Source organism: Eptatretus burgeri, chromosome 10 (assembly GCF_056783735.1).
Source record: "Eptatretus burgeri isolate ZD-2024b chromosome 10, Ebu_testis_v1, whole genome shotgun sequence".
In the NCBI taxonomy this organism is placed as follows: Eukaryota; Metazoa; Chordata; class Myxini; order Myxiniformes; family Myxinidae; genus Eptatretus; species Eptatretus burgeri.
Genome location: NC_140970.1, coordinates 42106049 through 42122437, shown reverse-complemented (window position 1 = coordinate 42122437; position 16389 = coordinate 42106049). Strand labels below are relative to the sequence as shown.

Below are 16389 nucleotides of genomic sequence, written 5' to 3'. Positions count from 1 at the left end.
CCAACAACATGAAATTCTTCCCCACACGATGACTATAATTGATCTGGCATGGATGCTTGTTATAAACAAGCAATTCACCATAAAATCAGATGTTGGCTGGTGTACTAGAACAAATCTGACTGCCACAAGAGGGGGCTATACAGTATTTAATTAAAGATAAAGTGAGTGGCCATTGCAAAAAAAGTTTGTTTAGGATTTTACAGTGACAAATTAGTATACTGAATGTGTGTGATAGTTTAAACCAAAAAGATTCGGTGTGCAAAATAAACACATTTCGAGAAAATCACATTTTTGTGTTTCAGAATGCCATACACATATGAGTAAAACTTAAAATTCACTTGTTAATTAAACAGGCTAAAAGCATGTTTTTTGAAAATATAAATAGTTAATATGGATAGAGGAGGCAAAGTTGATGTCAATTCATGCACAATGTAAAAAAAACACGAAATTTGACCTTGAAAATGACCTTTCAGGTCAAAATCGAGGATGGCATCCACATACATTTTCTTCCCCCACCCTATGACTGATTGATCTAGCATGGATGCTTGCTATTAACAAAAAAATGCACTAGAAATCGTTTTCTGGAGGACTTTTCCATGTTTGGCTGGTGTACTATGTAGCTTCAGCTTTGTGCTTCAGATCATTGGTCCTGCTGATGTGTGAATCTCCAACCCAGTTTCACATTAACGGCCGATTCAAGCAGGTTTTCATCAAGGGTTCTCCTGTACTTTGCACCATCCATTTTCCTTTCTATCCTGATAAGCTTGCCAGTCCTTGCTGATGAAAAGCAGCCCCATAAGATGATACAGCCACTATCGTACTTGCAGTCAGGATGGTGTTGACTGGGTGATGGGCAGTGTTAGGCTTGCACCAGACTTGATGCTTTGAATTTTGACCAAAAAGTTAAATTTTTGTGCCAGTTGACCGCAAAATTTCTCCACATGCCTGCAGTGTCATTAAGATGCTTTTTTTTTTTTTCCTCGCAAACTCCAAATGAGCTTTTAGATTCGTATTTTTCAGTGATGACTTCTTTCTTGTCACCAGTCCATGGTGGTGAGCTTTTCTAAATGGAACAGAGTATTGTTGATTGATTGAACACTGACCTCCATCTCGGAGATGAAGCCTTGCAGATCTTTCAAAGTCATTGTTGAATTTACAGTGACATCCTGAACCAGTTTCCTGTTTGCACAGCTGATGATTTTGGAAGGGCGACCTGATCTGAGTGGAGTCTGGGTAGTATGATGCATCTTCCACTTCTTAATCATGGATTTCACCATACTCAAAGGGATAATGAGTGACTTTGAAATCTTCCTATAACCCTCTCCTGGATGGTGCTTCTCCACCATTTTATGTGTGACTTCATTGGAAAGCTCATTGGTCTTCATGTTTGCCTTGTTGGTTGGCCAAGTGAGTTGCACCTTAAAACTCCTCAGTAAGTGGGGGAGCTTAATTTTTGGGTTAAACCACCAATTACATCCAGATGAAACCTATTCCACTTGTTTTGCAACCTTTCAAAGGAATAATTTGTTCCTGAAGTGATTTTGGGTGAATTAGGCAAAAGGTTTTTGAATACTTATGCAACTGAGAATCATCTGATTTTTCTCTGTTAATCTAATTTATTCACATTTTATCTGCATTTTTAGCTTTATCACTTTGGAGTGGTTTGTGAAGACTCTATTAAGTTTGATTTGAAAGCATCATGAAATATGCTATGGTGCCATCAAAATGTGAAAACTTTAGAAGGGGGTACTTTTGTAAGTCACTGCAGCATGATGTTTAAAACTGATTCAGATGAAACATGGTGGAAAGGTTGGGTGTATGACAGGGACGAATTGATGAGATTTTGGTTTAGGATGCAGATGCAATAATTTTTTTCTGTGAGTCCACAATTGAGAGAGCTAAAAACGATATAATTGAAATGATAGCTCAAAACGTGGTGGACAGATTATGACAAAACTTGGTTGCGAGTTGGTTAGGTGACAAGAACAGGCTAATTATATTTTAGTTAAGGTCTGGATGCAGATCCAGCCTATAAGTGGGCTACAAAATGGAAACTGTTCAGCCTCGTGGACGTATGCACTCTCCCGAGGTCAGTTGTGTGTTACCCTCAATAGAGGGTATTTCATTTGGATCCATTTGTTTGTTACTTGTAAATTCAAAGATTCGCAAGTATATTGGTCTGGTCTGGTCTGTCTGTTTGTCTGTCTGTCAGTTGCTTACAGGACACTATTCCTCTGATGTTCATGAAACCTTGACACCTGGTGGTGGGAAGCACAAGCTAGATGCATTTTGAGGTCATTAGGTCAAAGGTCAACTTTTTTTGTGTACATTGTCGAGGCTGTATGAGAGCGAAAAGACCACATTAATCCTCCTTTTTCAGCCAATTGACTTGACATCGAAACAGGGTGTCCCAAAAAAAAATGTACTCACATTTTGGCTTCTCATAACTCATTGAATTTTTCATTTTTTTTTTTCAGATCAAATTGACCCTAATAATGGCAGAAGTACGGCTTGGTTTTGAAGAAAGAAAATTTATCATAAAGTGCTACTGGAAGCACGAAAACATCATGGAAGTGCAAAGACAATTTAGAAGACATTTTCACAAAGATCCACCAACGCAACGCACCATTGCTCGCATCCGAGATAAGTTTGAAACAGATGGAACTGTGCATGACGTCCATAAGGAGTGTTCAGGAAGACCACGGTCATCAACCACCCCCACAAAGGAAAATCAATTGCTGGAAACCCCCCACCGATCCCCACGGAAATCTGTACGACGAATGGCTCGTGAGACAGGAATCCAAAAATCAAGCGCCCATCGCATTTTGAAGCGAATTAATTGGAAAAGTTGCATTCCAAAATTAATCCACGCTCTAAATGAAGACGATCCTGACCAGAGAGCTGAATTTTGTGAGTGGTACCTGGGCAAATGCGAAGAAGATGCAGCATTTCCATCCAAAATTGTTTGGAGCGATGAGGCCAGCTTCAAGTTAAATGGCTCAATTAACCGACACAATTGCACCGACTGGGCTCCTGAAAATCCGCATGTTACTATGGAACACCATTTAAACTTACCAGGGTTTACTGTGTGGTATGGGATATCAGCATTGGGCATCCTCGGGCCATTCTTTTTTGACCAAACTGTCACTGGGGATGTTTACTTAAACTTGCTGCAGGAATCCGTCGGTCCACGTGTTGAAGAGATATTTGGTGACGAAGAGATTGACTTTCAGCAAGATGGAGCAAGAGAGAACCGGAGTTTGAAAGACCAAGAAAACCGGAGAAAATCAGACCGGTCTGTACTGAGGAAAGAGACAATTAAACGAGGACTAGGGTGAAGGGGAGCCTCTTGTATACCTGATCCTGGTCGTTTCTATCTGATGTTACAAAACACTTGTATTGAATACCATTCATTGGAAAATAACTAATTTATACATAACTCCCTTCCAGACTCCCAAAATCATTTTTGTAACCATAGTTAATGTTTTTCTATTTCATAAATGTCAACTCGATTTTAATGCCTCTGCTGACAGTCGCCGGTGGCATTGTGTTTTCGGGTTATACGTCCGTCCATGCTAATTTTCTCTCTCGTCTCTGCAACCGCTTATCTGATTGACATGAAATTTTCACCATGGATGCGACTACTCATGTTGAATGTTTTTTTTTTATGATAATTATGACGTCATAGATCACGTGCTGTGGCAGCCATGTTGGAAAACAGGAAAACTTTGGACCTCTATCTCTGAAACCGCTCCATGTTAAAAATTGAAACTTGGCATATGTGAAGTACAGTACTCCCCATGGAAAGAAGTGATTTTTTTTGATGATGTTATAGGTTACGTTGGTTTGGCAGCCATATTGTTTTTAACATAAAAACCTTCAAAAATATTCTTCTCCAAAATGGCTGAACAGATAGAGACAAAACTTTACAGGTTTGATCCCCAATCCATGAGGAACAAAAAGTTCTCCACCTATGATATCATAGGTCATACGGTTTGGCAGCCACATTGGATTTACCCTCAAACCTGAAAAAAATCATCATCTCCAGAATGGCTTGACAGATCGAGCAGAAACTACACCCACATGTTCCCCAAGCTTTGGGGATACCAGAGTTCTTACGAATAATTAATGTCACATGGTATGGCAGCCATATTGGTTTGAATGAAAATCTTTGAAAAAATCTTTCTCTTTAACCGCTTCATCAATCGAAATGAAGCATCACAATTATGATCTAGTAGTCATGTGGAATATATGTTTTAAATTTCAATCTGATCGGACGCATGGTGTGGCAGCCAGAATTATTTAATATTTTGAATCTGGATTCAGGGATTTAAATCAAATTTGGTGCAAGTATTATTATGATGTAATAATGTGGGCGGATGCATATCTGGCGATGTCACAATGTTGAAAAGTGTTCTATTTTTAATTAATTTATTTTTTGTGCTGCTGTGCCAATTAACAATGGTTTTGTTTTACAAACTTGGGAAGCTGTTTCTCCTTGTATGGTGTTTAAACAATGGTCTCACTGTTTTCTTTCGTAGTCCTATATGGCTGCTCAATTGCATTGAAATCTGATATTGGTGTGAAACTGAGCTCCCAAATACCTGTTTTGTTGTCGTTACCAGCTCTTGGTGGGAGGATTGTTGGATCAAATTTGTCCATCGTGACCTTGCTGTTTGACCAGAAGCTTTGTAAAGGGGTAGTGGAGGAAATTATTTTAAACATTTGTGTCTTGACAGAAATATTTTGCTCATTTCAGATGTAAATGACATCATCATCTTCCTCACAACTGTGTACTTGTTTCCTCAGCACTATCTGACTTGCTTTAGTGGTACTGTGGCAGTGCCTTTCCTGCTTGCTGATGCATTCTGTGTGGGATCTGATCAGTATGCTATCGGCCAGCTCATTGGCACAATCTTCTTTTGCGTTGGAATCACCACCTTATTGCAGACCATCTTAGGGTGCAGGTACACACATTCCAAACTTTGATTTTTTTTTTTATGCCTCCACTGACGAAGTTGCCAGAGGGATTATGTTTTTGGGCTGTCTGTCTCCATTCGTGATATGTTTTTGTTACTGCGATAACTTAAGAATGGCTGAAGGGATCCAAGTCAAACTTGGTTCAATTATGTATAATGATGCCAAGATGAACTGATTAAATTTTGGAGTCCAGAGCTCAAAGGTCAAAGGGCAGAGGTCACGTTGGGTAAAAAATTCTGTTGCTGTGCTAACTTGTGAACCAGTGATTGGATTTTTACCAAACCTGATACAATTATGTATAATGATGGCAAGATGAACTGATTCGATTTTGGAGTCCAGAGCCCAAAGGTCAAAGGGCAGAGGTCACGTTGGGTAAAAAAATTCTGTTGCTGTGCTAACTTGTGAACCAGTGATTGGATTTTTACCAAACCTGATACAAGTATGTATAATGATGTCAAGATGAACCGATTAGATTTTGCCATCAATAGGTCAGAGGTCATGTCAGGTAAACATGTGATACTTGAAAACAGCAGAAGGGATTTAAATCACACTTGGTACGTGTTGGAATGATGTAATCGTGTGGGTGGAGGCATATCGGTCAACGTCAAAGAGTGCCGTTCTAATTACCTCCACCACCAAAGGTAAAGGAGGTTATGTTTTCACCCCTCTCTGTCTGTTTGTTTGTCTGTGTGCAGGATATCTGAAAAAGTTGTGAACGGATCTGGATGAAATTTGGTGGGCAGGTTTGGTGTGTGACAAGGAAAAGTTGATTCAATTTTGAGGAAGATCCAAAAGTGAATCAATAACTTTTTTTTTTAGTGATTCTTCACCATTGAGATAGGGCTTAATTAATATATACATAGCACGATATCTCAAAAAGTTAAGACGGATTCGGATGAAACTTGGTGGAAAGGTTTGGTTTGTGACCATGACGAATTGATTTGATTTCTGTGAAGATCGGAATCCGGATCTGAATAGGAGAATTATTTAATCTGGAGATAGAGATAGAGATAGAGATAGAGATAGAGATAGAGATGGATGGTTGTGGGCTGGGGTTCGGCCGCGATAAACAACCACCAGGGGGAGCAGTAGGGTCGTCTCCACCGAACACCCCGGAATTTAGGTCGTGACTCTTGGATAAGTCCGAAAGGTCACGGGTCCCTTAGCGGACCGTGGTCGCCAATATTTTGACGGCGTGGGGTAGGGTTAATTGCCTAACTTCAATATACCCAAGTACCCACGTTGTCAAATTACCAGCTAAGTCACACCCTCGATGGACTCTGTTGAACTGGGTCGCTCGAGCGACCTCGGTCCGGTGTAACTGAGCGGAATTACCAGAGTCCGTCGGTCCAAATGACAACTTACGGCACACAGCCTCCCTAATTCTCAATACGCACCGTGCTGGGTCAATGGTAGAAATGACAGGCAACAAACTGGAACATTTAACAGATATTTATTCGCAATAGGGACGGAGACACAGAGCAGAGTTATCCTAATATGAGAAATGCAATTTACAAGGAACACAGGCACTTAACAGTTTCTACCTTGATGGGGTCCACCGACACACACACACACACACACACACACACACACACACACACACACACACACACACACACACACACACACACACACACACACACACACACACACACACACACACACACACCCAAAATAAATGGACCCCGTGGGTCTTTATTCGGTCCTCCCGCCGAGGAGGATAGTTCAGCTGGGGGACCAGAGCCTGGCCGGGTACCTTCCCGCCTTGTGCGGTCACACCGGACTTCAACCACCACGGTGGGACTCGAACCCTCGTTCCAAAATCCACTGGCCCATGGCCCTGGCTGCTCAGCCTCCACCACCACGATGAGCTGCCACGAAGGACCGCAGACCAAGCCACGGCGAGGAGCCACCGTAAAGGAATCTGCCATGAGCACTGCAGTACACTGGTCCTGACAACCACTCCACTCTTCTTCCCAGATCCGAGGGATTTCTTCCCCTCCCACTCGCCTCCTGATTGGACGAGGGGTTGTCGGGCGACCAGTGGTCGCCCCTCATTGGTCGGGCCGAACACTCCATCTGGCTAAGGTGGAGCCGGCCCTGACGTGATGAGCTTCCTGATTGGACAAGGGGTGGAGTCGGAGCTGAGGCGATGAGTGAAGAACGAAGGAGATTTGTTGGCGATGTAAAAAAAACTTGACTATAAAAGAAACCCGCAGCGCACACATGAAATTCCCGTTAGACATAGGGGATGGGACCCTAACTACAACACATACTTATCAAAATAACTGAACTGCGGGGGCTCTGGCTGTTTGTGTGCAAATGGCTGCCAGATTCGTAACAAGAGGGCCAAAAATGATGAAGTACTGTGTAGCATGAGATTTCAAAAATGTATTGAGCCCAATATGTTCTCGTGGATCAGGCATTACGTGGTGGAGGTATGCACTCTACCGAGTGGCCTTCTCGTCGCGATTGTTTTATGTCTTTGTTTTTTTTTTGTTACCCCCTTTCTAATGAAAGATTTAGCTTTTACAATGAGTGTGTGGTGTCCATGAATATGGCATCAAATTGATGAATATCTGACAGATCTCTGGGTGGTTTTTGTTGTTGTTGGTTGATTCAATTAAACTACAATCACAGATGTATTATTTCTTGAATAAATAAGAGCAAAGGTCCTTTTACTTTTCAAATTATCCTCATTACTGTTTTTTTTTTAAAGTGGTACGAATTTGGAAGCCTTATTCACACAGACAGTCAGCAGTCCCATAGTTCAGTTATTTCGTTAAGTATATGTGGATAGTTAGAATGCCTCCCCTATGTCGAATGCAGAGTTTCTCATCCTTTTTACCCTTGTGGAACCCTTGAAATAGTTTTCATGTCTCAGGGAACCCCTGCATAAAAATTATTACATACCATTATTAATATCGAGCTCTTTTATATTTTTATCGTAGTTCACGTGGTAAAAATTTTTTTTTCGGATACCTGGTTAAAGGAAAAAAATGACCCCCTTTTTGTCAAATTTATTGGCAATGAAAAAAAAAAACATACTGCTCGTTTATGAGACCTCACACCAAGGGTTTTAATTCACCAAAAAAAAACTTTTTTAAATAAAAAACAAAAAACACCTCATGTAACTTGATAAACAAAACTTAAACAAATACAGCTGAAGCAATAAGGGTAAACAGAAGAACTAACCTAGAGAGAGACAGACAGAGACAGACAGACTTCATGCTTGGAAGCACAGAGAAGATAGATGGACACCGTACATGCGTCCCGTACTTGAGTCAGTCACTCAATGATGCACGTATCCGCCGCGTACAGGACGTCCACTAACCAGTGAGGGCGGTTTCACACTGGCGCCATATAGACATCGTGAAATACATTCCCTATGGTTGTTATAATTGTAAATAATATAAGAGGTTGAAGCCTCTATTATAATAACCAAGGAGTTTCCAACAATATGCCGTACGTGTATAGTAAAATTACGAACATTAAATCAAACAAAAACCACTCAAAAATACATTAGCCTATTTATTACTGTTTCTCGCGGAACCCCTAGTGACCTCTTGCGGAACCCCGGTTGAGAAACACTGGTCTAATGGGTTAATTTCATGTGTGCGCTGTGAGTTTCTTTCGAGTTAGTTTTCTACATCAATTCCCTTCACACCATGGCGCCATAATGCACGTGTTTGAGGCCACGGACATAGGCGGGGGTGAGATCACCTCAGGGCCAACTCCGCCCCAGCAAAATGGAATGTTCCCCTCGTCCAATCGGGCGTGAGATCACCTTAGGGCCGACTCCGCCCCAGCAAGATGGAATGTTCCCCTCGTCCAATCGGGCGTGAGATCACCTCAGGGCTGATTCCGCCCCTGCAAGATGGAATGTTCCCTTCGTCCAATCAGGGGTGAGATCACCTCGGAGTCCACCCAGCCCCAGCCAGATGGAATGTTCGCCTCATCCAATGAGGGGAGGACACCGATCGCCCGACGCCCCCCGACCAATCCGGAGGCGAGTTACCTCGGAGCGGATCCCTCCACTCGCATGGGGGGGGGAGGGATAAGAAGGATCGCGAGCTGTATCCGGTGTGGGTGTGTCGTTGGTCTTGTTCAGGGTTCCTTGGTGGTTGGTGCTCGTGGTGGTGGTGGTCATGCCGGAGGTGTCTCGTGGTGCTCGTGTCGTCGATCGTCATTCATGGCAGCCAGGATCGCTTGTTGGATTCTGGGTCATGGGTTCGAGTCCCACCGTGGTGGTTTGTGTTGGAGCGCTCGAGCTGGGGATCCCCGTTCCCGTCCACGGACTCCGAGCTCCATAAGTGCGAGTCGGTAAAACCGCACGAGGCGTCCAGGTACCCGGCCAGACTCTGACCCTCAGCTCGCCTTCCATCCCGATCTGAAGGGCTGAATAAAGACCCACGAGGTCCATTTCTTTTTGGGTGTGTGTGTCTGTCTGTGGCCAGTCTGATAAGTAGAAATCGTTTAAGTAATTGCCTTGTACATTTGCCTACATCTATATTCATGGTTAAGTTTGCTCTGTGTTTCCCTCCCTCTTACATTGTAAATAAATAACTGTTAAATGTTCCAGTTCATTGTCTATGCTTTTTCCATTGATCCAGTATGGTTTGGGCTTGAGAAGTAGGAGGCCGATTGGGCCGTAAATTGTTATTTGAACGGCGTGGCTTTGGAAATTCCCGCTCGGTTACGCCCGATTCGAGTCGGTGACAGCAACTCGGTTCGGACAAAGCCGTCCGAGGGTGTGGTTTCCCCGGTAGCTAGACCGCGCGGCTAATTAGGTAAATTGGAATCAGATAAAAAGACCCTAACCGCGCGGTCGAAAGATTGGTGTCCACGGTCCATTAAGTGACCTGTCGACTTCAGAGTTGTCTGGAGTAACTACCTTCAAGTCCGGTGTTTGGTGGGAGATGGCCCAACTGCTCCATCTAGCGGTTATCCTCGTCACCGAACCCGGCACCACAACACTATTACTTTTCAAATGATCCTTTTTTTTTTCCTCATCAGCAAAAAAACCTATATATGCAACACCCCCTTTATCAAATATACAGATTGATGTTTGTGCTTTCCAGCAGACTACTTGCAGGTCTTTGGTATAATTAGAAGCACCCGCTCCCTATGGGAGCAGCCAAGGAGGTTATTTTATTATCTTTATTACCTTCGCAAACTTCGTTTGACGAAGGTATTGTATTGACCCCTGTGTATTTATTTATTGGTAAATATGTGTGCGGACAACATTGCGCAAAAACTGCTGGACCGATTTGCATGAAATTTTCAGAGATGATGTGCAGTTACTCAAGGACGCCAGGCGAAGCCTTTGGGAGCGATCGGATCAAAGGTCAAGGTCAAGGTCACAAAAAGGTCAAAATCGTTTTTTTGCGATTAAAGTGTCAATTTTGTTCCGATTTACATCAAATTAAGTCCAAAATGTTCAGTATTCAAATCCCGATCCACTGATATAGTGTATGGTATAGTGTTTGCAACCCTAGTTAGTCTGTGGAAGTCAAAGGTCAAGGGGGTCACCAAAATGGAGTTTTTGATTGGGAAGCGTTGTGGACAACATTACACAAAAACCACTTCGCAGATTGTCATGAAATTTTGTAAATGTGTTTGGCATCACGAGAGGACAAATCGATTAGATTTTGGGAGCGATCGGATCAAAGGTTAAGGTCAAGGTCACAAAAAGGTCAAAATCATTTTTTCGCGATTAAATTGTCAATTTTGTTTTGATTTACAGCAAATTAACTCCAAAATGTTCAAAATTAAATTCCCCATCCTCTAATATGACACATGGTATAGTACTTTTGTCACCCAAGGCAGCGGTTGGGGGTCAAAGGTCAAGGGGTCACACAAATTCGCATTTATATCGGAAAGCGTTGTGGACAACTTAACGCAAAAAAAAAACAAAATGCAGAGAGGCTTTAATTGTTTTGGATTTGTTTGGCATCATGAAAGGACAAATCCATTAGATTTTGGGAGCGATCGGATCAAAGGTCAAGGTCACAAAAAGGTCAAATCATTTTTTCATGATGAAAACGGTTAATATGTTTCCGATTTACATCAAATTAACTCCAAATTGTTCAGTGTTCAATTCCCCATCTTCCGAAATGACACAAGGTATAGTACTATTGTCACCCTAGGTAGCGGTTGTGGGTCAAAGGTCATGGGGGTCACGAAATGCATATTTGTATTGAGATGCGTTGTGGACAACTTAATACAAAGGTAACTCATGGCTGCGGCGAAGGTATGTGCTCTACGAGTGCCCGTTCTAGTTCAAATGTGTAATTCAAAATACCTCACTTCACTGGAAAATGTGTGGATAGGAATGCAGTGCTGTAATGGGTCAGGTGTTGTAACATCCTCTCCCACGTGGAGTGGCGCTACATGATAAACATTTACATCGAGATTTTGCGCCCATGACCACCGGCAAAGACAAAACACCCCTTCACACTAATTGGGGTCATGCTGAAGTGATGTAGCAAGTGTGGATGTAATTGGCTTTTAAAAAAAATTGTATTCCATGTCGAGGCTCGTGTGAGAGCGAACACACAACACACAGCAAGGGGGGCATGAGACAAGATGGGTGGGAGTGGGAAGGACAAAACAGTGGGGAACAGAGACAGGAGATCTGTGGAAGGGAGAGGGGTGGGGTGGGAAACTTGGGGAATACAAGATTGACATTATAGGGACTTTCAGGAAGGAAAGCACGGAATTTGAATGAGGTGGGCTTGGGTGGATTATCGGGGGTAGAAAAGATCGAGGATTTGGATGTGGGATGATAAGTGGTGGTGGTGAACAGCTGTTTTGAAGGCCTCGAGGGAAGAATGGGATTGAACAGAGTGAGGGAGTTTATTCCATAAGTGGGGAAAAAGAGGCATGAAAGAGTGAAGGTGAGCAGTGATTCGTGATTTTGGTAGTTTTACCAGAAGGGGGTTGTTGGCGGACCTTGAGCGCCCTGCGGAAATATGGTGGGGACAAATTGCCGAGAGCAGGGGGGGGTGAGGCTGGAGAGGAGACTGTAGAAGACAGAAAGACCACCGACCAGCCTGCGGTGAGAGAGTAAGAGGCCCAAAGACTCAGCCTCATTGCGGGAGATGCCAATGATCTGAAATGCCTTGGTTTCCACAGCGTGAAGCCAAGAAAGGTGGGAGGCAGGAGCACCAGCCCAGAGGGGAGAGCAGTACTCCATCAGGATGCAGACGAAAGCTTTGTAAGTGGTCAGGAGCTCAGGTGGGCCGAGGAAGGACTTTGCACAATGGAGGATTCCCAGTCGGCGACTGGCTTTGGAGGCGAGGTTTGAAATGTGGCTTTCCCAGGAAAGGTCATGGCAGATAGTGAGCCCCAGAAGATTGAAAGAACGGACTTCTTCCAGAGGATTATTGAGAAAGTGGATGGGGGGGGGGGCTCTAAACGGTCCTTTCGGAGAGACATAGTGAGAGGTGTGAGATTTGTCTGGATTGAAAGATATATTCCACATGTTGGACCAGTTTGTGATTTTACCCGAACCTGCAGTAAGCGAAGAAGCTGCTGCTTGCCTGTCTGAGGGATGACTGATGGTACGGCACAGGGTGGAGTCATCAGCAAAGAGATATAGAGGATTTTCCAGAGAGTCGGAGAGATCATTGATGAAAACCAGAAAAAGAACAGGGCCCAGAACGCTACCTTGAGGAACTCCAGCCTGGACAGGAAGGGGGATGAAAGAACTCCATTTAGGGCCACACGTTGACTGTGACAGGAGAGGAAGTCTGCGAGCCTTGAGTGGAGGTGGCCTTGGATACCATAGGAAGAGAGTTTGGTGAACAGGGCAGGGTGCCAGACCATGTCAAAAGCACGTGATATGTCCAGGGATACGGCTCGGATTTCCTGCCTGGCATTGAGGACCTCCATCCATTGTTGGGAGAGCAGAAGCAGCATATCCAGGGTGGAGTGACCTGGTGTGAAACCAAATTGATGATGGGAAATCAAGCCATTGGAGAAGAGGAAGGATTTAATGTCTGAAGCGATGATGGATTCCATAACCTTGCTGATGATTGGGATAAGGCTGATTGGTCTGTAGTTGCAGGGATCTGTTTTTGCACCTTTTTATGTAGGGCAGTGATGTTTGCTGATTTCCAAGCATATGGCAGATGACCTTGAGCAAATGAGAGGGTGAATAGAACAGTGAGAGGGTGAGCAAGAGCAGAAGAGCAGGTTTTTAGGACACGTGGGCTGATGCTGTCTGGACCGGTTGCAGAATCTGAGTCGAGGTTTGACAGCAACCTCCAAATCTTGTCAGGAGAAAAGGACACAGAGTCTCGGTACAGTTAGTTGCGACCGGGTCAGGTGGGTTGACCAAGAACTGTCGGAGGAGTCGCGTGACGCACACAAACACTGGTCCATAAATTATAGTGAGGATTGTGATGTTTCACCAGGGCCTTGTGATGCAAATGCAGCATTTGCATATAAACAAACATAACTTCTGTGCATCGTTGATAATTTCCTATCTATGAGGGGTATTTATAATGTTCTGGCAATGAGTTGCAACAGTCCAAGACCTGATCACATTTTCATTATTTTTTTTCAATACAGTACTCAATTTGTCCTTCAGATTGATATTTTTTCCAGCCATGGTCAGTGTTCCTCCAAATGGACAAATCTACACAGGTGGGATTTCAAATGTCAAAGATTATATTTACTTGGGGCCATGTCTGGCTCCATGGTGGAGACTGATAAGTGAGGGTGATCCAGCTGTTCGAAAGTCAGTTGCGATTCCATCCATCCATTGGGACCATACTCTCGACAGAGCATTGGTGCTGCCGAAACAGTCTCCTGGGCTATTGTGCAGAATTCTGGATGGGTCGCCACTCCGACACAGGATATTTTAATGGCTCAATCATCCCAGCAAGCTGGTACTCATTTTATTGATCTCAGAAGGATGACAGGCAGAGTCAACCCCACCTGGTGTTTATTCAAAGGCAAGCAGGATTTGAACTCTGGACCCTAGGATCCCAAGCCCGCCACCCTAACCATTAAGCCAACACCAGACAGTTGTGAATAACGGTCTGAAACACGAGCCTTGTTTGCAGACATGTCATTAAGGAGGAGTAGGTCCTTCGTCAACATCCCTCATTATTTTGCCCTGATGAGGTGCAACAATTTTTGTGTGACTCTACCATGATATCTTGTGATCGTTTTGTGAAGCATATAGTCAAACACCAGGACTCACTTTGCATCGTATAAAATGAACACCATGATCTTGTTGGCTGAAGATGGGGTGTGAAACATTTTTGGTGGAGGCAATCCCATTTGCTTCCATTCTCTGAATTCCAATTTGATTTTAGGATCCCAGTGGTGTTGCCATGTTTCATCATCAGATACCAGATGAGCAATAAAGTTTGCTGGATCTTCATTGAACCATTCAAGAAGCTTGCAACATTATGCCAGCAGTCGCTGACACAATGGTGAGTGTGACATCTCATAGGACCCATGTTGCTGCAACTTTGGACATGCCTTAAGTGTTCATGGATGATGGTGAAAACACTTCCTGAGGAATTCCATGTTCCTTGCATTTTTTCAGAGACTTTGATGCGGCGATCCTCCATAATTTGTTCCTCGACCTGGAAAACAGTTTGTCGGATGGCCACATCTTCTCACGTCCAGGATCAAAGTCAGCTGATTATCGGGCTGTTGTTGGATATTGAAGTCACATCTTCGCCAAACATGGCCACCATGCGTTCGTAGATTTATTTGAAGCTGGCAACTTCTTGGCATTAAACTTTCATGACAGCTCGATGCTCAATTTCAGTAAGATCCAAAATTGTATCATGTAGATACAGAACCGTAAGATATTCTGAACAGCAAACAATGTCTGATGAATGGAACTGATGCCGTCCAACAAGCATCCATGTAAGTTTGTATGAAAGAGAAAATAAAAACTTGCCTCTTGTTCAGGAATAACACATTCCATGGATTTTTTGAACACCTTTCCTACCATATTCGATTATCTAATTTGGTTGGAGATGGATTCAAAAAGTCTGTTATTTTATCATCTCCCTTATAATTATTGGCTTTTTTTTAAAACTTGCTTTGAACAGCAGGACTTAGCATTGCCTTTGCAAAAACGGCATTTTGACAGGACCGAGGTTCCCTGGTGAAGCTTCCAATAATAAATTAATGAATGAGTTTTCATATCCAAGTTGTTTATTGATCACACTCCTTTTCAAAAATTCTAAATTTTCATTTTTGAATATGTGAGGAGTTGTGAAATTAATTATCGATCAATTAAATGGCTTTTCGTTAATTACATGTGCCATAAAATTTTATCGGAATTGTAAACTTTGCAGGTGCTTTCCATTGTGGTTGGAGAAGAAATTGTGCTGTCTGTTTGACCGAAGCTCGAACGATATTGCAGCGGATGGCCCTGCAGTATGGTTATAAAACCATGGAGATGGTTTACATCGATATTTTGTGTGAAGAAGGGGGGTTTAGGTCAGGTTCTGATGAAGGGGTGGAGGAGGACAGCTTCCAAAATTGGCTTGTGAAAGATCGTTATGGTGGAGTGTTTAGAATTTCAGTGCAACTTTCTACCTATAGCAGCACAAGGTCTACCTCTACTTATATCTACCTCAAACAACTTTGAGCCTCATGTTTATTCCACCCCTCCAGAGGCTGCAGTCATGAGGCATGCCACACAACTTCAAGTGGAAACAATTCCATGTGATGGCGTTTTGATTTCATTTTTAATATATTTAAGGAAAAGGGAGACTGAAGAGGCTAAAAGTAATGGACACACACACACACACACACACACACACACACACACACACACACACACACACACACACACACACACACACACACACACACACACACACACACACACACACACACACACACACACACACACACACACACACACACACACACACACACACACACACCCTTTGCTACCAGCACGATTCCTTTCAAACCAACTTCATTAAGGTTCCATGTAGCAATCCTTCGAGTGTGTCGAAGATCAGGAATTGCTGGAGCCGAGGACATGCCGAATCTCAGCCTATCACCTCCCCCGAGAAGGGTCTCACCACACTTATCAGGGCATTTTCTAAGGAGTAATCTCCTACTCCCTATAGATGCCAACCAATGTTGATTGCCCATGCTCTTCCTTTTTTATGCTGACCATCACACAAGGAAGCAGCACATTCGATTTTTGAATAATTTGGTATGACTCTGCCAAGGTTTCACCTTCCGACCTCCCAGATTTGGAGTGGACGCTATAACCATTACACCATCGAGTGTGGTACATTTCCGACTGGACGCCTACTGTGTCCACAGAATATGCACTTTGCATTCACAACAGCAGATGTGGCTGCAGTAGTAAAGGTGGTTCGCCCCAGAAGTGGTTTTGCTTCCGAGGATGTT

General features: G+C 43.3%; 1 protein-coding gene across 12 annotated transcripts in view; it reads left to right on the top strand.

The window, feature by feature from the left end:
• LOC147018401 (solute carrier family 23 member 1-like) overlaps positions 1–16389 on the top strand; it is a 203798-nt gene that overhangs the window by 113837 nt on the left and 73572 nt on the right. For all 12 annotated transcript variants that reach the window (XM_085898009.1, XM_085898010.1, XM_085898007.1 and 9 more), the window contains one exon: positions 4810–4967. In XM_085898009.1, coding sequence (XP_085754135.1) covers positions 4810–4967 — 158 coding nt within the window. The remainder of the gene's footprint in view (positions 1–4809; positions 4968–16389) is intronic.